The sequence below is a fragment of the Carassius auratus genome, chromosome 30, assembly GCF_003368295.1.
Source record: "Carassius auratus strain Wakin chromosome 30, ASM336829v1, whole genome shotgun sequence".
NCBI classification, from domain to species: Eukaryota; Metazoa; Chordata; class Actinopteri; order Cypriniformes; family Cyprinidae; genus Carassius; species Carassius auratus.
Window position 1 is genome coordinate 26777467 of NC_039272.1, and position 21468 is coordinate 26798934.

A 21468-nucleotide genomic window follows, 5' to 3' on the forward strand; every position below is an offset into this window, starting at 1 on the left:
CTGGAGTGAGCAGAGGCCGGCTTGAGTAAGCAGAGGTGGGCGGCCTGAGAATGGTGCGGCCATTGGATTCCACGAAGGAGCTTCCATTGGGCTTGCAGCAACCACATTTGATGACCCCAGGCTGGACTCCGCTTCGTCCACGGTGAAAGCCGATCTGGCTTTCCACAGTGGAAAGTCAATGTATTTCCTCAGTGATCAGCCAGGACCAGCTCCAGGCATGATCAAAAGGCTAAGCTCACCTTTGCTCAGCATGTTGTGTCGACAGAGGAGAACTGGACCAAAGTTCACTTTAGTGATGAGAGCAAGTTTAATTTATTTGGGTATGATGGGAAACATTTTGTCTGGTGTCAGATTGAGGAAAGACTGAACCATCTTGAGTGTCCACTTATAGTTACATGACAGAGTGAATATGTAAATCTCTCAACCAGTCTGAAATTTTCATGCAAATATAATGATGAAATAATGAAATGGCCAAGCCAGAGTCCTCATTTAAACCCGATTGAAAATCACTGGAAAATCCTTGGCGACAAAGTGGTCTCTACAGTACACTATAAATTTCTCACAGCTGCAACCCTCTAAAATGTTAGTTGTAATCTACTTTCATGCTACAGTGTTTACTGTTCTCTTATTTTGATCACTTGTTTTCCACAAAATAAAGGTTTTTGTTGAAAGTCCTTGGATATGTTTTTTAAAACATGTAAGTATAACAGTGGTATACCCACAGGCATCCCTTCACATTTAAAGCGATGAAGAATAAAAAAAAGTATTCATAGATTGTTCTTTAATTTTGATCTTCACTGTACAGTCCACACTAAAGGCATAGTAACTGCTGACTGCTTTATTAAGTTGCATCATTTGTTCTTATGGCAGAAGCTAGGTCACGCAGAATGATGTTAACCTGTGATTGAACATCTTTTGCCTCACGTAACAGTGAAAATATGTTTCCACTTAAATGCAACACTACTTAATCATTAATAACATAATAGGCATTTATAATATATAACTTTTGGAAACTGTATTTGAATTGAATAAGGATTAATAAATAAATAATGATTAATATTTATTCATTATGATTGATTTGCACATCAATGGACCGATGCACACAGAGGTGTGATTTTTAGTTTAGGATTGTGTTGAAGAGTCTCTGATAAAGTAATTTGTTCACATTTTTGTCTCCTAAAATGTAAATGTGATTCTCAACATTATCATATATGACTAAAGAATTAAAGTCTCTTGGTAAAACAAAAGTTTGATGAATTAATTCAATATGCTATTTTATTCCAATCGTTACTCCTTTTCAGGGGCTTCCATAATTATTAAGTTTAATGCAAAAATATTTTGTAGTGTCTAATTTGTAACTTTTTTCAAGCCCCCGTATCAACTGTTCATTCTTAATTAATTTATTATTTAATTTCTATTTACTTCTATATTATTTTTTTATTGTTGTTCTTTTGCAGATTTTGTACCCATTTAATGATTTCTCTCTCTCTCCCCCTTTTTTTTCTCTATAAACATTCTTTGCCGACCTTCTACAAAATTCTTCATATATATTAGGAAATGCATTATAGAGATACACACATCCTCAACACAGTTGTCACACAAACACTTCCCATAACTACATGTACTTCCTATTTTATGTTTTACATGTTTTGTATTGATAGTATAGTCTAAGTATGTATTGGCTCATGCTGCTTTAAAAAAAAATAGACTAACTTGTAACCCACAGCTGTGCAATGGCCCCTGAAGCCCGTGTACTCAGTGCCCCTTTAGTGACACTCTGCTCAATCTAACTATGGAGCTCATTTGTCTATACCTATCCCATCTACACATAGCACTTCAGAAAACCTTCCTAGTAAACTCAAAGCTTTCAATAAAAAAAGAAGAAAAAAAAGAAAACAATATTAGATTTTACATGTCTGTGTGTGTGTGTATGTGTGTAGAATGTGTCTGTTGGGCCAGAAAAGACTTACAAGCAAAGCTCAAGCAAGACACAGATTTGTAAAGGCAAAATCAACAATGGTAACTCTTCTATGAAGGAAAACACGTGTGTCTAACGAAGCGTCAACTCAAATTATCGGGCACAACCTCTTATTTTTCTGCGTGACCCCGCCCCGACCGAGGCGCGCAATACGATTGGTCCGTTGATACAGCGTGAGCGGGTGCAATCGGTGAGGTCAAAGGACGACGTCACCCCTCTCGCATCACACCACCGTAACGCTGCTGTCAAAGAGGCTTTAGCCATCACCGGAGCGGAGATGGACTTCAGTTAGGAGGCAATTCACTCGATATTGAAACGTCGGTTTAAAACGCCTCAGAATTGCTTGCAGACTCTTTTCGCACGGTGAGTACTTAAGCTTATAACCGGCACCGGGTGACTGCTAACTATAACGCTTCACGTGACACTTCTAACGTTAAATACTGGACAGATTTCTAAAACATCAACAGCAACTTTGTCCGTGGAGACTTCGTGTGTCCGGTGACAGGAGGGTTTGTTGCGGTATGATGAGTTAGCATGTGTGCTCGGTTGAACCGATTCCACTGTTTCTCGGTCGAGGTGGCGACAAACAGTTTGCAAGTTTGAAAGATGAAAAAATGATGACTATCATACTGATTGTAGGGAACCGGACGGTTATGAACCGATAGCAAAAATGAGATCTAAGTTTAAGTGTTAGATTATTGAAAAGGACTTTCTCAAATGTGTTTGAGGGTCTGCGATGGTAAGACTCGTTGATCAGGTTCATCAGGCTGGATGAGGTGCGGTTGTCATTTTACAAGTGTCAGTTCTGCAGGTGAGTTGCTAAATCGAGGTACAGTAATCAGACAGGTTCACATGGAGTCAAACGTGCGATATGGGTAAGATACAAAAGCGCTAATGTTACAGAGCTTGTGATACATTGATGGGAACCGATGATAGTACCATGGTGTTTCAGTAATGTGTGTCAATGCTACTCCATGACGATATTTACTTCCTTGGTATCTTAAAGACTATATATTTAATTTCCAGAAACATAATACTGCTGTTGTACCATGCCTATAACACAACTTACAAATATATACCAAAAATACTATAATATTAAAATACATTTTAGCAGAATATCATGTAAATATCATGGTAAAACAATTAAAATAATTTATTTAAATTAAATAAGTCAAAATTAAAACATATTAGATGAAAAACTTAGAAATCAGAACGTTACATTGGGAACTAACTGAAATAATTTGAAGTTAAACTACTAAAATTATTAAAACAACAAAAGATTATAATAATAAGTTGGATATAAAGATTAGTAACACTTTAAGGTTACATTTGTGAGCATTGGTTAAGATGAACTAACAATGAAAAATATGAAAACATTTACAGGAGGTAACATGAACAAGCAGTGAACAGCTGTATTCAAAATCTTAATATATAATATAAAAATAATACTAAATACTGGTCAAAGTACTTTGGTATTATTTGTATCACATTGTCTTGTTACTGTACTTGTCATTTTTCTTTTCCAATAAGGCATGATTTGATGGTGGATGTTGCTTTACACACTGTTCATAAATGTGAAAAAGCAAGTTCCAACATTAAATTAATTTCTAGAATGTACCCTGTTGAATCGAGAAAATGCATGAACTTTGTCTATCATATCTGGTATTCAATAAATCACAGTGACACCTCACTAACATAAATGTGACATGCATGGTATTGTAAATGAATATGCCAAGAAAGTGCCATGGTGATATAAGTACTTTTAGAAAAATCTCTCATAGTGAGTTTGATTTTGATTAAAGTTGACATGAAATGGAATCTATCTATCTATCTATCTATCTATCTATCTATCTATCTATCTATCTATCTATCTATCTATCTATCTATCTATCTATCTATCTTAAACTTTCTTTCAGTCAACTGCAAGTTCACATTTAGATCTGCCTTCATCCAATCAGCAACCTACAAACAAAACCAAGTCCCCACACTTCCCCTTTTTTTTCTTGATAATCTGGTTCGCTCAGATGTGTCACAATACAGAAGAAAAGATCTGCAGCTACTGTTACATTGCGACTTCAAGTAAATTGAAAGATTCATGTTTGCATCACATTATCCTTGTTTTCATGTATCTTTGGAAAAATGTATTTAAGTCAAATATTTATTTAAGACCTCTTTTTGTCGTAGTAACGTTTGACTTGATGACCTGATGAACTAATGGATTCTCTCTCATTGTACAGTGCTTGCAGCCTGCCAGCGTGGCCTAAGTATGGCAGAGCAGGACTCCACCGGGAAGAAGCTTCCAGCAGTGGCTGCGCTGCACTCCCACTTCATCGTGGGTTCTGTGTCCGAGGAAAACTCTGAGGATGAAACCGCAGGGAAGCTGGACCTGCAGATAGAGGAGAATCCGCGCTCCCTTTCCCCCTCTTCGAATAGCTCAGACAGCACTTACGAGATGGGCTTCGACAGCCTGGATGGACCCTTGCACAATTTGAGGTCAGAGATACTTGTGCACTCATTTGCAGTTATTGTGACATGAATGTCCACCTTCACCATGTCTGTATCACATTTGTTCTGCCTGGTGCTCGAGATCAGAGACATGGCCTTTGAAAAAGATTAGTTTCAAGACTAGTGCTTGTTTTCTAAATAAATGATTACATTTCTTAGCCCATGTGTGAATGAGGGAGGTATGCAGCAGGCAGCGTTGTGCAAAGTGGTGACTTGAGGATACTGGGTTCTTCAAGGTTCATCTGGGTTCATTACTATGCTGTGTGAAAATGTGCACAAGCGCCTCTCTGTGTGTTTGAGTAACTTAGGTTGCACTGCCAGTCTTTGGCAGTGTTTTCCATCTCTATGCCCACTGGGGTCTCACACAGACATGCCTTAATTGGTTGTCAAAGTAGTGATGCTTTAAGAAAAGAAGTTTTACAGGAGGCCATTACATTTTTTCATTTTCTGTTTTCTTGGTTATTTAGTTTAAGTAATTTTGTTGTGTATTTTTGTCATTCTTATTAGTTTTTTATGTTTTATAGGGATGTGCATCTCATAACTGAGGATGCGATGCACATCTCGATGCATAGCCAATAGTACGATACAATAAAGATAGATATGAAGCAGCTACTGATGTGATACGATACGTTTCACCCCTATTACAATGCAGTGTGATTTAAATTATAATACAATGTAAAAAAAAAAAAATATATAAACATTTTTCAAAATGCGATGATTTGTGGAATTCTCCTTTAATGTTAATGAGCTCTGCTGAATCCGCCCCTCTCTTCCATCTGCTCTCTGAGAGACTGATTACTTTAGCCACATTCATAGTGAAACTTGCTAATTTGCACATTATTAGGAAAGGCAATTTGCAATGATTCATTTAAAAACATTGGGTCTCATTCACTAAATATGCGTAGGCACAGATTTTTGCGTGAAATGTGCGTACGGAAGTTTTCACGAATAAATCATGATTCATCAAAAACTTTCGTACTAAAATTTATTCTAAATGTATGAAAAGATTCAAGAACAACTTATACCACACGTACGCAATAATCATGTACAAACGGGGGCCTTATAAGCATGTGTTAAGAACCCTATATAATTAGATGTTATTGATAAATTATAATTACAGTTCCAATTTTATATATATATATATATATAGAGAGAGAGAGGTCCAAAGAATAATCACCTGATCTATCCTTATATAAACGGTGATTGATGCTTCATCTCATCTTGTGTTTAGGGGCATGGCACACTTGGTACTGCTTGAAGACATTGTGGTGCGTGCCCTAAGGAGAGAGCGCGTCTTTAGAGAGCGCACAGATATGTTCGCGGAGAGTGATGAATGGCTGTTCAGTCACTTTAGGTTGCCCAGAGAAGTCCTCATTGATTTATGCAACTCACTGGAACCACACCTAAGCCACATCACCAACCACTCTCACCCTATACCACCTTATCTCCAAGCCTGTGTTATAACCCATGCTTCCTTTTTACCTGTGCCCGTTATGCCAGTGGATACACTTTTAAATAACAAATAATTTTTCCTGGCTTCCACCTCCGACAGCAAAACCTCACGTTCATTATCGTTAAAGTTATTTTTCTTTGTCTTTTGTTTCAGTGCCATAATTGTCTTTCCCTGTACAAGTGCCTCGTTGTGGAAAGCCCTTATTTGGAGCTGCTTTGGGCCTGAATTATGCTAATTACTGACCTCATGCATGCGGGCGCTCATTTAGAAGACTCCAAATTCACTAACAGAAGAACGAGTTTAAGAACAAGCTCATGTGCGTACGCATGTGTTGTGAATTAGGCGGAAAGTTCTCGTGAGAAGTTCAAATGTGCGTATAAATAAGAAAATTGTACGCAAAAATTAGTGAATGAGACCCATTATTCTCACTACTTCTGTGAATGATTTGTGCGAACATAAATGCATTTAAGTAGATCAAGGGGGCATTTCTTTCAGATACAGATGTAAGTTAATCCTCTGCGATTTCAGTTCAACAAAATTCAATTCAAATTCAATTCAAGTTTATTTGTATAGCGCTTTTTACAATACAAATCGTTACAAAGCAACTTTACAGAAAATTGTTTCTACAATATTTAGTAGTAGCTTATGGTGGGTCTGAGGTAAGACACAAGTCCAGTCTGTGCTGAAACGCTGCTGTCAATCAAACAATCATGGGAAGGGGCTTCCGACCGTGTGACGTCACATGGTCAGACGGCTTGATTTGAGAAAGGGGAAAACATTTAACGAGGAAAAAAAACACTTGGTGGATTTTTTATCATTTTAGGGTGGTTGTGTACACACACTGCCACACACATTTCATTCCAAACAACTTGTAAAAGTGCATGTAGAATTATATGACCCCTTTAAAGGGTTAGTTCAACCCAAAATGAAAATTATGTCATTAATGACTCACCCTCATGTCGGTCCAAACCCATAAGACCTTCGTTCATCTTCGGAACACAAATTAAGATTTTTTATTAAATCGGACCACTATCTGACCCTCCATGGAATGCTACATGAATACTTTTTTTTTTTTTTTTTTTTTTTTTTTTTACAAAGAAAAAAAAAAGAACATAATTTACTCAGAGCTGTAATCGGACCTTAAAAGTTAGACCCGACAGCACCCGAGCCCGACAGGTTTCAGCCCGAGTCTGACAAGTACATTTTGATTGACAGCTTTTTAAAAGCCTGAACCCATTTACAGCCAGACATTATTCAAATGTGCTCTCACACACAGCTTTTTTTCCTTGTGTCAAGAATGAGTCATTTATCCATGTTTTAACATAATTTCTTCATAACTAACGCTAGACCACTTGGAAGTTGGAATAAAGAAATAAAATAAGTCCTCTGTAACCTAACATCATAACATCTCACTCTAAATAGGCATAGGCTCATTTAGCCTATAAATAGACCAACGCACCAATAAAAACAAGTTTTTTAAACAAATTAAATTAAGCTAAATTTTAAATTAAAATGGGTATTTGGGAATAACAAAATTAAGATAAAGGCTCTGCCGGATTTGCTTCACCAGCAGCTGACATTTAATAAAAGAATAATGCCAACATTAGTGTAAATACTCTGTCCACATTACGCATTTAAGACTCAAAATAAATTCTAAATTCTATAAAATCAATTTGTGTTTTAGGTGGCCATTAAATTGAAAGATGGCCTTTAAGAGTGTGCTGGCCATGAGCTATGACATCGTGGAGGATATTGTTATATTCGATATTGCATATTACACGATAAGTTAACATGCACGTTATAATCAGCTCAGAAATTTTGTCTGAATTGAGTGGGTTTCTGCTATCACATGCAAATGACTTGTTGTACTTATGGTAACTTTATAGCATCAATTCTATTAGGGTAAAACATAATTCCGCTCAAAACGGGCTGTTTTGCACAGCCATTAGCTTAAGCTGTGGTTGAACAAGCTTCTGCTGCGTCAGAATTTGAGCTGCTCCGTCTCTCATGCAGCCTCAGAGCAGGGTTACCAGGTTTTCACATCAAACCCCCCCCCCAATTGCTACTCAAAACTAGCCTAAAACTAGCCCAGTCACATTTCAAGGGTGATCCAACGGTCCCCTGTGGAGGGTCAGATAGCTCTCACATTTTATCAAAAATATCTTAATTTGTGTTCCAAAGATTAACGAAAGTCTTACGGGTTTGGAATGACATGAGGGTAAGTAATTAATGACAAAATTTTCATTTCTTTGTGAACTAACCCTTTAAGTGACTTCTGACTTCTAACGCCTCGAGGCCTGTTCCATAAAACAAGTTTACCAAAAAAGTCAGGCTTATGTCAGTTAGTCTGACTCATTGTCACATGATTTAGTTTCTTAAAGCAAATTTAACATGTATCTACCTCAGTCATTGTTACAATGTGTGCTGGGAAATTAACCTGGTCTGGAGCAGGCTAACTGTCAGGCTAAGCTGAGCTCCTCTAGTGTTAATTTCATCAAACGAGACTAGATATGTTCGTCAACGGCCTTTTTTTTTTTTCATGACGAAGACGAGATGATGACAAGACTGCAGCACTGTCCAAAAACGCTAAGACTAAATTAACATGCATTATTGTTGACGAAAAAAAACGAGATGAAAATGTTTTGTATAAAATAAAAAATTAAATAAAATCTCACTTCATTTTCGTTTACAATCGTCTTTGCTTTTTCATCAGCTGTTACGCCTTTAGAATATTCAGAACGAGATCGCGGCTTCGCGCTGTTGCTCAAGTTACAGGTCTCATACGTCTGTTGCTGCCAGCCTGTGGCTGCAACACGAAACTGCTGAACACACAACACCCGAAGCGAACACAAGTGACGAGCGATGACGACATGCTAGGTCGAAAGAAGAGGCTCGATTAAAATGATGCATTGATTCGCATCATTAACTTTTTATGCCAATGCACAGAGCGATTTGGTAAATCTTTCCATCCCTAATGTTTTTTTTGTTTTACTCTATTTACATTAGGCCTACTGGCAAATCTCTTATTTAATGGCTACATTGTGAATATATATTTACTGAAACTCGGCTTCATAATGTATTTTTTTCTGTTTCTGATTTGATTCCCTGTTGATTTAATTTACATAATTCGTCATGCCTCCGTGTTTAAGGAAGGCCTCGTACGAGCTGCTCCGAGAAGCCTTACAGGACAGGGTGGCAGTGCTGAAACAGCCTGAGTGGGCCAATATGCCCCTCCTCCCCATATGGCTCTACTATTGGTCGAGGGGAGGGGCTGTGGTGGGCAAGGGCAGAGGAAGTACAAAACATTCTTTTTGGCTAAGGGGAGGGAAGAGGAGGAAAATCGAGGAGTCTGGGAGGAGGAGAGCCATTCCAGTCCTTCCACCTTAAAGGAGCGCTTTGTGTGTGTGCCAGCACTTCTGACATGATGCAATACTGAAACTTCAGGTTACACGTGAAGGCTAAGTTAGGGATAGCATACTACTACAGTACTAATTCTATTTATGCAGTATACAAAGTATGCATTTTCTCTGTCTTTAATGACTAAATGACCCACATGTGCCAGCCCAGGAATATTGTGTGATATTATGTATCCCACAATGCAATGCACTTGACCTCGAATTTTTAATATGCAGCATGTAGTATACTACTGATTGAATACTGTTTTCTGCAGCATACAGTATATACTGTGTAGCATGCAGTGTGCTAGTAATGCATTGAGAATTTTTATTCTGTACCTTTGAAGACATCCATCTGTTTGACCATCTTTTACTTTTTAATTGTAACCTTCAAAACGTTAATAAACCTGTGAAGGGGGTGAATTTACAGGGTTGATTTGCAGGCTTTGGAAAGTCATGAAAGTTATTAAATACTTGGGACAAAGTCATGGAGGAAATTGTATACAGTATATAGACTTTTGTATTTTTTTATTGCATTTCAAAAACCTAATCAAACAACCAAAAAACGTATGTACTTATTTTGATTAAAAAAAAAGTTTTGGGAATTTTGCCATTTTTCTAGAAAATTATCATTTTTGTCCCACACATGACATGCAGAGGAACAAATAGACAGATATTCCCAGGAATTCATTTGTTCCCTAATTTCTTATTTTTATTTATGCTGATTTGTATTCTTATTTTTCTCAAAATTAAAAAAAAAATTAATCCAAAACGATCAGCCATGCTGTCAGTTTTTAGAGTGTGTATTGCTATAGTGTTCATCTGTTTGTATTCAGTGTTTCTCAGGCTCCATTGTGAATGATGATGGTATTGTGTGCGTTTCTCAAGGCCTAGCATGTCAGGACTTCACCTTGTGAAGCAGGGCAGGGACCGCCGACGCATCGACTTGCAGAGGGACTTTACAGTTGCTTCCCCCGCTGAATTCGTCACACGATTTGGTGGCAACAAAGTAATTGAGAAGGTAAGATCCTTGACTGCAATTTGCTATTCTGTTATATGCTTGGTGCAGTTTTATATTTTAGTGTCATTGAGTGTTTTTTATTTTTTATTTTTTTTTTACAATTTTAAATAAAATTACATTTAAACTTACAAATTAGTTGTTTTTGTAATTTTTATGATTCATATTTTAAATAGGTATATACAGTTTTAACTTTTATTTCATTCTTAGTTGTTTTATTAATGTTAAATGTTTCCTTGGCAACTAGTTAACTACACATTATTTTTTATTATTATTTATTTCAGTTAACTTTATGTAACTTTTATGTTTTTATAGTTTTTGTTAACTATAAACAACCCTGGTTTTGTGACCGCTGTGAAATATTACATTTTGTTGTGACAGGTTCTCATTGCTAACAATGGCATCGCTGCGGTTAAGTGCATGCGCTCCATCCGTCGCTGGGCTTATGAAATGTTTCGCAATGAACGAGCCATACGTTTTGTAGTCATGGTTACCCCGGAGGACCTCAAAGCCAACGCAGGTGTGTTTAAAATGCTGAGATTAACTGTTACGTCATAAGACTTAAAAAATAGCTTGAGAAAACCTTCCCCCACTGCTGGTCGTATCATGGTGTAATCCAGGAAAAGCAATGCTGGACTGTGGCCTGGCAAATGTATTTAGCAAGGAATGTCTTGGTCCTTTTCTTCATTGTTTAAACTGTCAGTAGGCTTTGTCGTGCAGACCTGGCCTTATTTGCATAGAAATGTTTCAGTGAGGTGAAAGTTATTTATGATTAGGCAGACCTGTAATCTCAAATGTACTCGATGAAATACTTATCTAAACGTGTATAATTCTGTCTGCAGAGTATATCAAGATGGCAGATCATTATGTACCTGTCCCAGGAGGGACAAACAACAACAACTATGCTAATGTGGAACTCATTTTGGACATAGCTAAACGAATTCCCGTTCAGGTAAATGCACGTGAGCTTTGATGACTGGTGTTCAGAGCAAATAAAAGGATTTTGGTAACACTTAAACAACTTAAATCAGGCTGCACAATTAATCTGTGAAATTTAAGTCCTTAATAAAATAACTTGTGAAATAAAAATATTATAGTTAATAAGTATTATTATGTTTTTGTTTTTTAATCACAGTTGTAGTATTATAACAGTAATGTGAGTTAAAAATAATATAAAAACAGAAAGGAATGTTCATATGAATACATTCTTGTTGCATGGATGTTTCGGCAGCAGCATAATACAATTTTTTTTTTATTTTTTTTATTTTTTTTTTTAATCCTTATCATATCCCACTTATATGCAATATATTGTAAAATATGACAAAATAGAATAGGAAAACAATAAAAAAAGAGATATTTTCTTTTAACTAAAATTTCAGGGAATATAACTAAAGAAAATAAAATGTACGTCAAAAGGGTTCAGTTGGCAAAAAATAAGAGGGAATCCCATTTATTCATTTATTTTTAATCAGTTTTTTTACTTACACTTTTTTTCCCCTCTTCTCTGTCTTGTTATCAAATCTAGTTGTCTAATGAAACTGGCATTGTTTATTATGAATATCGCTGGCTCTTTGACTTTAAATCACGTTAGATAAAGCCATCTTAAATGTAGAGTACCTGTCTTTAGGCTGTATGGGCCGGTTGGGGTCATGCGTCTGAGAACCCCAAACTCCCTGAATTGCTGCACAAGAACGGCATAGCCTTTATGGGTGAGTCTCAGCTATTATAGTAAATCTTACAATATCACATTGATTAAATTATTCACAAAGTGTAACGGTACTGCTCTTAATTTAGTGGTTTGTATCTTTCATTAGGTCCACCTAGTCAGGCTATGTGGGCTCTTGGGGATAAGATCGCCTCTTCTGTTGTGGCCCAGACAGCTGGCATCCCCACACTACCCTGGAGTGGAACAGGTTAGTTTAACATCTGACTTGCTAAACTGTTATCAGGCTGAGCAGATGTTGATAACTGTATTTTTGTCTTTAAAAAAGATAAAACTGTATTTATTTATTTATTTGTAAAGCTTTTTTATTGCATTGTTCATGATTCTTAAAATCAGTATATATGTAGAATTTTTTATCTACTTTACCACCTTTTCTTGAGAAATGATAGTAAGGTGTATTCTTTTTTTTAGTTCTTTTAAGTCATACTTGCATAAAAATGTTTATATTTGTGGAATATATATCATCAACCAAAATGTGTATATTTTTTTCGCCCAATCTTTGTTGGTGTTTGTAAGTGAGTGTTTTGGTGTTTGTTGATAGAGTACTTGTAAGTGAGCTTGATTTAAGATTTTCCAGAAAAAAAAAAAACTCAGATGAGAGATGTGAGCTTTTGGGTGCATTCACACCTGGACTTCGGTTCGATTTGAACCACATTAGAGTTTGTTTGGAACCGGACGAAGACCCATCATTTGATTGGTTTCGGTCCGTTTGTTTGGTGTGCACCAGGGTTCGGTTTGCAGCATTCACAAATGAACTGCACTTGCAACATAGCAATCACACCAGAGTTCAATTTAATCGAACCAAACATGACAAGTGTGAACACACCCTTCATTTGGCAGGTGTACTAAACCCACCACAACCCCTTTCTGTCCAGCATTAATCCATCTTGATTGTGAGTTTGGTGTTTGACAGTAGGTGCGTTTACATGGACACTTTTTGCTTCGTAGTGTTTTCAGGAACGGTAAATCAAGTGATCGGGTTGATCGGATTTACTCTTTTTGACATGCACAAACTGCATAAATATACAGAGTTTCCCGCTGCTGTTTTAAAAAGCACACGTTATATTTATCTACTTCGGGTCCTAATTAGGCGACGACCAGCACATGAACTGTTGTGCTGTTTAACTTTACTTTAGCAAAACAAAAACAAAAATAGTAAAAGTGCCTTTTCCCGCACTCAAAACTAGTCGTCTGTTGATGAGTCTTAAACGAGGACTGTTGGGATGTGGTCGTGTTCAACTTCACATACGCTGAGTGAAAGGGGAGATTTCTAATGACAGGACACTTATTAATGACACTTTATTCACCAGGAAGAACACCTCATTCCGCACGTCATACGTCATTACGCTATTTCTACGTCACTGCGCATTCGCAGTACTTTCCAGTTTTTTACATGTGACATTTTTATTCTGATTGTGCTTCTAGTCCTATTACGATCAGAGTAGAGGGGTCCATGTAAACGCAGCTTCTGATGGTGTGTTTGTACAGGGCTGACTGTAGAGTGGACAGAGGATGACCAGAAGAAAGGAATTGTTAATGTCCCAACTGAGCTGTACGAGCAGGGCTGTGTGCACGATGTGGAGGCTGGACTGAAGGTATACTACACACTTACATCAAGCACAATGTGGTGTTCATAATTTAGTCCAGTCAGTGAAGAGAGCATGTTTTGATTGACAGGCGGCTGAACAAATAGGTTACCCTGTGATGGTGAAGGCATCTGAAGGTGGAGGAGGAAAAGGTATCCGGAAAGTCACCGGTGCAGAAGACTTCCCAAACCTCTTCAGACAGGTCATAGTTGTTCTTCACTACCACACTACAATTTCAGTCACCTGTTAACTTTCTAAAACTTACCACAATACTTGTCACTCAGGTTCAAACTGAGGTTCCGGGTTCCCCGATCTTTGTCATGCAATTGGCCAAACATGCTCGCCACCTGGAGGTGCAGATTTTGGCTGATCAGTACGGTAACGCCATCTCCCTGTTCGGCCGCGACTGCTCCGTCCAGCGCAGACACCAGAAAATAATCGAAGAGGCTCCAGCTACTATTGCCACCTCTGATGTGTTTGAGGATATGGAGAAGGTATCACTGATTATTATGATCACTTAGCATCAGATTCAGAAGTCGTCAATTTTTTCCCTAAACTAATGAATAATGTATATGCCACCATAAAACAACAGGTTACTTAAAAAGTTAAAGAAATATATGGAACTGTGCATCTCTCTGTTTCAGTGCGCAGTGAAGTTGGCCAAGATGGTGGGCTATGTGAGTGCAGGTACAGTGGAATATCTCTACAGTCAAGACGGCAGCTTTTACTTCCTAGAGCTCAACCCTCGTCTTCAAGTGGAACATCCTTGTACTGAGATGGTGGCTGATGTTAACCTGCCTGCGGCCCAACTGCAGGTCTGCATGCGAATTTGTGTTTTAAAGGAATATTGCAGGTTAAATAAACATTTATTTTAAATTAGGGCTGTCAAAACGCAAATTAATTTTAACGGAACTAATTTTATTAAAGCGTGATTATGCAGCGCACATTCTGTTTGACCCGTGGCCTCGACCGTAGTTGGAGAAAGATGCACGGTTTTACCAACTTAGCGAATATGTGTCCAGATTTAGCGAACACCTTTACAAACACCTTTAACAACTTTTTTTTTTTTTTCAAAGTAGTGCCTATTGTAGCAATAAATCTAGCTGCTTTTAATGGATAAACCTCATTTAGTTTTTGAGATTCACCAGTACTGCAGCACAAGCGCGAGGTCTTACTTTCCTCAGCGAGCGTCAGAAGAACAGCACTTTGAGGCAAAACAAATATTTTTTTGCTTCTCTGATTTTACATGCATGTATAGCCGAAGTCACTACACAGCTATTGTCTTTCTCTTATGTGTATTTGACTTTACAGATGAGACAATGGCTCGATTAAAAATGAAACATGTTGACTATGGTTTCATTTATGATAAACATACATTTGCATAAAGCATCAATATTTGTCCATGCTCGTGTTGATTGTAATATTAAAGTCTTGAAAAGTATTAATTTATGATAAATTTAGAACCGATAAAAATTTGCGATTTAAGTTGCGATTAATCACGAGTTAACTTATGAAAATCATGCGATTAATCACAATCAAATATTTTAATCTATTGATAGCCATATTTAAAATAAATATTCCAGGTAGAGGCATGCGTTTTCACATTTTTTTAAAGTGGATGATTAAAATGTCTCCATGATCTGCTTTGAAAGAAATATTGTAATATCATTGTAATATCGTCCTACAGCGCACATTCTATCAGTTGCAGTTCTGGTGCCTCAGTCTCAAAACACTGTACAACGCAATATAAATTCACACCAATGTTAGCAATCGAGTTGCACTCACGGGACACTGCACTTATCCACAAAAAGTACATTATTTGCATGTGATTTAATGTGATTGGTTTATGTCTAAAGTGAAATTAAACAGTTGAGAGAAAAAACATACATTTTTACGGTTTTAACAGATATTATTTTTATGGTAATAATCAGCAGAACACAGATGCTGCCAGTAGTGTTTAAAGGGATACTCCACCAAAACAAAACGTTGCGCTTTTCTAAGTGTGTAAAATGGATAACTATATTGTGTGGCGGAATACCATGGCAAGTGCTTGTAAGCACTTCGTCTTGGCGCAGTAATATCTTCACTAGAGGGAGCGGGAAGGGGGGAGGATTTTTCACGAGTGAAGATATTACTGCGCCAAGACGAAGTGCATGGTATTCCGCCACACAATATAGTTATCCATTTTACACACTTAGAAAAGCGCAACGTTTTGTTTTGTGTTACCATCCTAGGTCGAGTTACACTACGCATGTAACTGTATTTAAATAGGGAAAACGAGGAGGTGTTTGGTAGCTTCTCTGCTTGGCCCATATTGAATGAATGGGCTAAGCTAAGTGCTTTCAAAGTGTCACCGCGCGCCAAAGTGTTTGAGTGCACGCACTGAGACGAGAGAGGTATGTATCAACTCATCTTAGTTAAGGGAAAAACATAGTTTAATATGAAAACACGGTGGAGTATCCCTTTAAGTGGTATACCTAAATATTGCTTAATAAATGTAAGGTGGACTTGTATTTCTTCATGTACTAATCCAGCTTTGCCACACAGCACCTTTGCGACAGATCTCCACAATCGCTAGACTAGCAGCATCTAGTGAACAATACAGTATATTCTTTGTGGCAGACACTTGACCACGTGACCACTGTCTTTGCTATGTAGGTCACTTGGCTGAGGCCAGTGTGCTATAGGTCCAGTGGGAGTGAGAGTGGGTGTTCATGCTCTTATGTAACACACAAAGAGTGCTGCAGATGAATGAAGGAAAACTGATGAGAGAGAAAAGGAGAGACTGAAAAGGGCAACGGGGAAAGGAATGCAGTGGGAAGGCATTCATTAATTGTATAACAAAGGGGGAGTAGAAATTAGGTGGAAAGTACATATTTAATGATTGAATAAATGTGAACTCATGTCTCGTCTTCTGCATATTTCATTTGTTAAAGGTCCAGAAGATCATAGAGACTGCATGTGGACTGTTTTTAATTTTACACAGTCTTTAACAGTAAAATTAAACAATGCAGTTTTTAATTTACTTGTTTTTTTTTTGGTAATTTTGTGACACTTCTGTTCTGTCATTCAGATCGCTATGGGCATCCCACTTCACCGCATTAAAGACATCAGGGTGATGTACGGGATGCAGCCATGGGGAGATTCCCCCATTGACTTTGATGGACTCTCCACCACCCCCTCTCCACGAGGACATGTAATTGCAGCTCGAATTACTAGCGAGAACCCAGATGAGGTGCGTAATCCTGACTAATATTTAAAGCATTCAAGAATATTTGATAAAACTCTGACACAGCAAAAAAAAAAATGGCTTGTTGAATTCTAAGGGTCAGAGAGGTTGAAAAAAACCTGAACATTTATTTTGTGTAAAGAAGTCTTAATGAATATTTTTAGTAGATGTCATGGGAAAACCTGATCGTAATGTAATATACTCTACTGTTCAAAAGTTTGGGATTAGAAAGAAAGTTTGGTAACTTTATTTTAAGGACCTATTCTCACTAAATGACTATTAACTACAACGTTTGCATAAATAAACTCCTAATTTGCTGTTTATTGAAAGATGAGGTACTCGGATTTAGGGATCTAAAATATGCTCATACAGAAGAAGACATTAATATGTGCTTTATATTGTAAGAACTAATAAACAGCCAATATGCTAGTAATATGCATGCTAATAAACAACTAGTTCATAGTGAGAATTTGTCACTGAACTAAAGTTTTTTTTTTTTCTTTTTTACTTGAAAAAAAGAAATTCATACTTTTTTCAGCAAAGACAAATTAAATTGATCAAAAGTGAATACTGGGAAGAAATTATGTTCTTTTGAACTTTCTATTCATTAAAGAATCCTGAAAAAAAAATGGTTTCCTTAAAAATGATTTCAAGGAATCACAGGGATAAATTACATTAATAATTCACTGTATTGCTGTTTTTACTTCATTATATGTAAAAACATCAATGCTTTATTATAAAATAAATGCAGCCTTGTTGAATATAAAAGATTTCTCTTAAAGAACAGTAAAAAGTCTTACCGACCCCAAAACTCTTGAACGGGAGTGGTGCAAATATTAGAAAATAATATAAAATAATAACCATTTAAGCCGCTTCTGATGATGCATTGTCTGTGATGGGTATTTGTGTGTGTCAGGGCTTTAAGCCCAGCTCAGGAACTGTCCAGGAGTTAAATTTCCGCAGTAACAAGAATGTGTGGGGCTACTTCAGCGTGGCAGCTGCTGGAGGTCTGCATGAGTTTGCAGACTCTCAGTTTGGCCATTGCTTCTCCTGGGGAGAGAACCGTGAGGAGGCCATCTCGTGAGTACTGCCAGCCACCTTTTTTTCAGAAGAATTGTAGTGGTGTAAGGTGATTGTGAAACGGCTGTGTGATTTTACATAGAATCTTCTGTAAAATATACATACCATTTTCTTTCTTTTAACTCTGCATTTAGTCACTAAGAAAAAGCATGCAGATATGCAGCAAATTAAATAATATTTCTGGTTGTGTCATCTTAGAAACATGGTGGTGGCCCTCAAGGAGCTGTCCATCAGAGGAGACTTCAGGACTACAGTGGAGTATCTTATAAAGCTGCTAGAAACAGAAAGTTTCCAGCAAAATAGCATCGACACAGGTTGGCTGGACAGACTCATCTCAGAGAAGATGCAGGTGCGTGAGACAGCCCTCTTCATTTCACCTCACAGCTCTAATGAACATGCCTGTTATTGCTTCCTGCCATTTTCAGTCAAATCACCTGTGACATTTCCTGTCTGGTGCTCAAATATAATTCCCTATATTAAGTTCACCATGTAACATCATTGTAACACTGTGTTTGTGTGTGTGTTTAGGCCGAGCGTCCTGACACTATGCTGGGTGTAGTGAGTGGAGCTCTGCATGTGGCTGATGTCAACCTCAGAAACAGTGTGTCCAATTTCCTGCATTCACTGGAGAGGTACCAAACCACAAAAAAATTGAAAGCTAAGACTATATTTGATTGCATAAATAAAGCTTATTGCAATTATTGGATGGGGGTGTGCTACAAGTAATGTTTTGGTAAAGCAATGCATTTGAAAGTAATATGAATTGTTCAATTATCATTTCAATAGCGTAGACTGATTAAAAAAATATGATTTTGGAATTTAAGAATCTATATCTTTACATCAAAATAGATTTAAGATAATTAATGAGTTGTCAGCCCAGCCCTAATAAGTATAAACCTAATGTAGTTGTTACTGCAGTCATAAGATGTTTTGCTCTTTTCTCTTGTGCCTGTAGAGGGCAGGTTTTACCGGCACACACACTGTTAAACACGGTTGATGTTGAGCTAATCTATGAGGGGACCAAATATGCTCTTAAGGTGACCCGACAGTCTCCTAACTCTTACGTGGTCATCATGAATAACTCTTCGGCAGAGGTGGATGTTCATCGGTTGAGCGACGGGGGACTGCTGCTCTCGTATGACGGCAGCAGCTACACTACCTACATGAAGGAGGAAGTGGACCGGTAGGATTCTGAGAGTATTATATGATGGAAAACACAAGAACATTATGAGAGCTATGAGAGTGTTCGAGGTGCTCAATGTATTAATTCATCATTTAAAGTTCAGAACTACTTCTAAATATTGGACACATTTATTTGAACTAAAAATGAGTATGCCATCTATAACACCGTGTCCTAACCAGACATGATAAGAGGGATCTTTTCCATGGTAGAGTTTTTGTGCTTTTTGTGTTATGTGTATATATATATCAGTCCCTCCAGAAAAACGCTGATTTTTTTGGTGATTATTGCGGGTAAAAATCCTTGATTTTGTGGCACGTTTTCATAAAAAATGCGATGGAATATGCTGGATATTTTTGCAATTTTATGCAATGAAATTGCGTGAACTTGCAAAAACTGCGGTTTGATGAAAAAGAGAAAAAAAGGTGATTCCCCCAACACCTTTTTCTCACTAGGCTACTACATTAATGTAAAGAGTAATTTCTTATTACTTCCTATGATAAGCGAGCATACTAAATCACAGAATATTTAAGTTGCAATCTCTTACTGCAACGTAAATTATTTTACATACTACTAATATAATTACAACTGTATGTTTTTGGTACTGTTCTGTAACAAAAAAGTACAATCTTACAACTGTAAAGTTGCATCAACTTCTGAATGAGACTACAACAGTGTTAGTAGCCTAGTGAGAAGGGGGTGTTGGGGGAATCACCTTTTTTTCTCTATTTCATCAAACTGCAGTTTTCGCAAGTTCTCGCAATATAATTTGGCTCGACAGTCATGTAACAAATCGGGAAACTGCTTTGCGTGTTCTTTTGCGCTTATTTTTGTTTGCAAATAAGAATGATTTGTGCGCTTCAAGTTTCACCCTGGTTTCACCGCGGGGTTTGCAGATGATGTTCACATCACTTAATTACGTCACTTCATAAGGTTCCCATGGCAATAAGGGAAAATGACGCTTTACTTGTGTGAAGTAAACACAACATTTTTCAACTTTCTGCTAATATATATGTGAGTTTTTTGCAACGAAAATACAGGGATTATGAAATCATGCTAGCATCACATATTTTGCTTTCTGAAATCGGTAATTTATGCGGCAAAAGAGCGCCGTATTTGAAAAAATGCTACCCCGCATAAATATGCGGCCTTTGGCTGATTATGCATTAAATCAAGCGATCGCATAATCACATTTTTTCTGGAGGGACTGATATATGTATATAATTATGTTGATTAAAAAATAACTTATAAATTGCATGTAATTTATAAAAATATTTTTCATAAACATTTCCAAATTAACATGGAAGCAGAATAAAGTTTTTTTTTTATTATTTGTTTTTGGCATCTTTTTCCTAAATACTATCAGTGCAGGCCAGTAGAACTGATGTGTACTTAAAAAAGATTCTGACAGAAATAGTTACTTGTAGAAAATCATTTGTGTTTGCATTTTATTGAATTCTTCAGGTATCGCATCATTATTGGTAACAAGACATGTGTGTTTGAAAAAGAAAACGATCCTTCACTCCTGCGCTCCTTATCCGCTGGGAAACTCATCCAGTATACTGTGGAGGATGGTGGACATGTGTTTGCCGGACAGTGTTATGCAGAAATCGAGGTGTGTAAGCTTTACCTAATTTCCAGCAGTCAGAGTGCCAGGTTTTTTTTTTTTTTATATAAAATTAAGGTTTACCTTATTTTGCACTTTTTTTTTCTTATTATTGTCTAAAAGTGGGATTTGTTAGGTAGTTTTTTTACATGTCAATTATACAAGCCCATGCTGTCTAAGGGGGCAGTTCTTGGCTAAAATAAGCTGCTATGTAAGTTGTGATGGTAAGAACTTTAGTTATGCAAAACTGGTATGAATTTTCTTTGTCAGCCTCATTCTAAACATTATGTATTGTCTTGCAGGTGATGAAGATGGTGATGACTCTGAACGCCTCTGAGTCTGGATGTATTCACTATGTGAAGAGAGCAGGTGCAGTGCTGGAGCCGGGCTGTGTCATCGCCAAACTGCAGCTGGACGATCCCAGCAGAGTACAGCAGGTACAGTAAATGCATGTGATAAATGTGTTTTGTATTCGGTTCACTTTCAGAAGTTACAGAAATGAAATGGTTTGGTTTTTAAAATGAGTGTGTCTGTTTCAGGCGGAGCTGTTTACAGGAACATTACCCAGTGTTCAGTCTGTGGCTCTCAGAGGGGAGAAGCTTCACAGAGTCTTCCACAGCACTCTGGATCACCTAGTGCACATAATGAATGGCTACTGTCTGCCAGAGCCCTTCTTCACTGCCAAAGTGAGAAAACCCATTATAAACAGCTCCTT

The 21468-nt window shown here is 37.3% G+C and overlaps 1 protein-coding gene across 9 annotated transcripts in view; it reads left to right on the top strand.

The window, feature by feature from the left end:
* The first annotated feature begins 2180 nt into the window (after nt 1-2180).
* LOC113049823 (acetyl-CoA carboxylase-like) overlaps nt 2181-21468 on the top strand; it is a 62681-nt gene continuing 43393 nt past the window's right edge. For 4 of the 9 annotated variants that reach the window (XM_026212477.1, XM_026212479.1, XM_026212481.1 and 1 more), the window contains exons 1-19: nt 2183-2341; nt 4216-4471; nt 10220-10352; nt 10731-10869; nt 11192-11301; nt 11977-12058; nt 12164-12262; nt 13561-13667; nt 13750-13860; nt 13943-14152; nt 14303-14473; nt 16732-16893; nt 17804-17967; nt 18166-18316; nt 18496-18599; nt 18923-19150; nt 20612-20762; nt 21056-21190; nt 21293-21439. In XM_026212477.1, the coding sequence (XP_026068262.1) occupies nt 4245-4471; nt 10220-10352; nt 10731-10869; nt 11192-11301; nt 11977-12058; nt 12164-12262; nt 13561-13667; nt 13750-13860; nt 13943-14152; nt 14303-14473; nt 16732-16893; nt 17804-17967; nt 18166-18316; nt 18496-18599; nt 18923-19150; nt 20612-20762; nt 21056-21190; nt 21293-21439 (2631 nt within the window). In that variant the 5' untranslated portion in view covers nt 2183-2341; nt 4216-4244. Of the gene's footprint in view, nt 2342-4215; nt 4472-10219; nt 10353-10730; nt 10870-11191; nt 11302-11976; nt 12059-12163; nt 12263-13560; nt 13668-13749; nt 13861-13942; nt 14153-14302; nt 14474-16731; nt 16894-17803; nt 17968-18165; nt 18317-18495; nt 18600-18922; nt 19151-20611; nt 20763-21055; nt 21191-21292; nt 21440-21468 lie in introns of all 9 variants that reach the window. The other 5 variants (XM_026212476.1, XM_026212480.1, XM_026212482.1 and 2 more) reach the window with 3 other exon arrangements.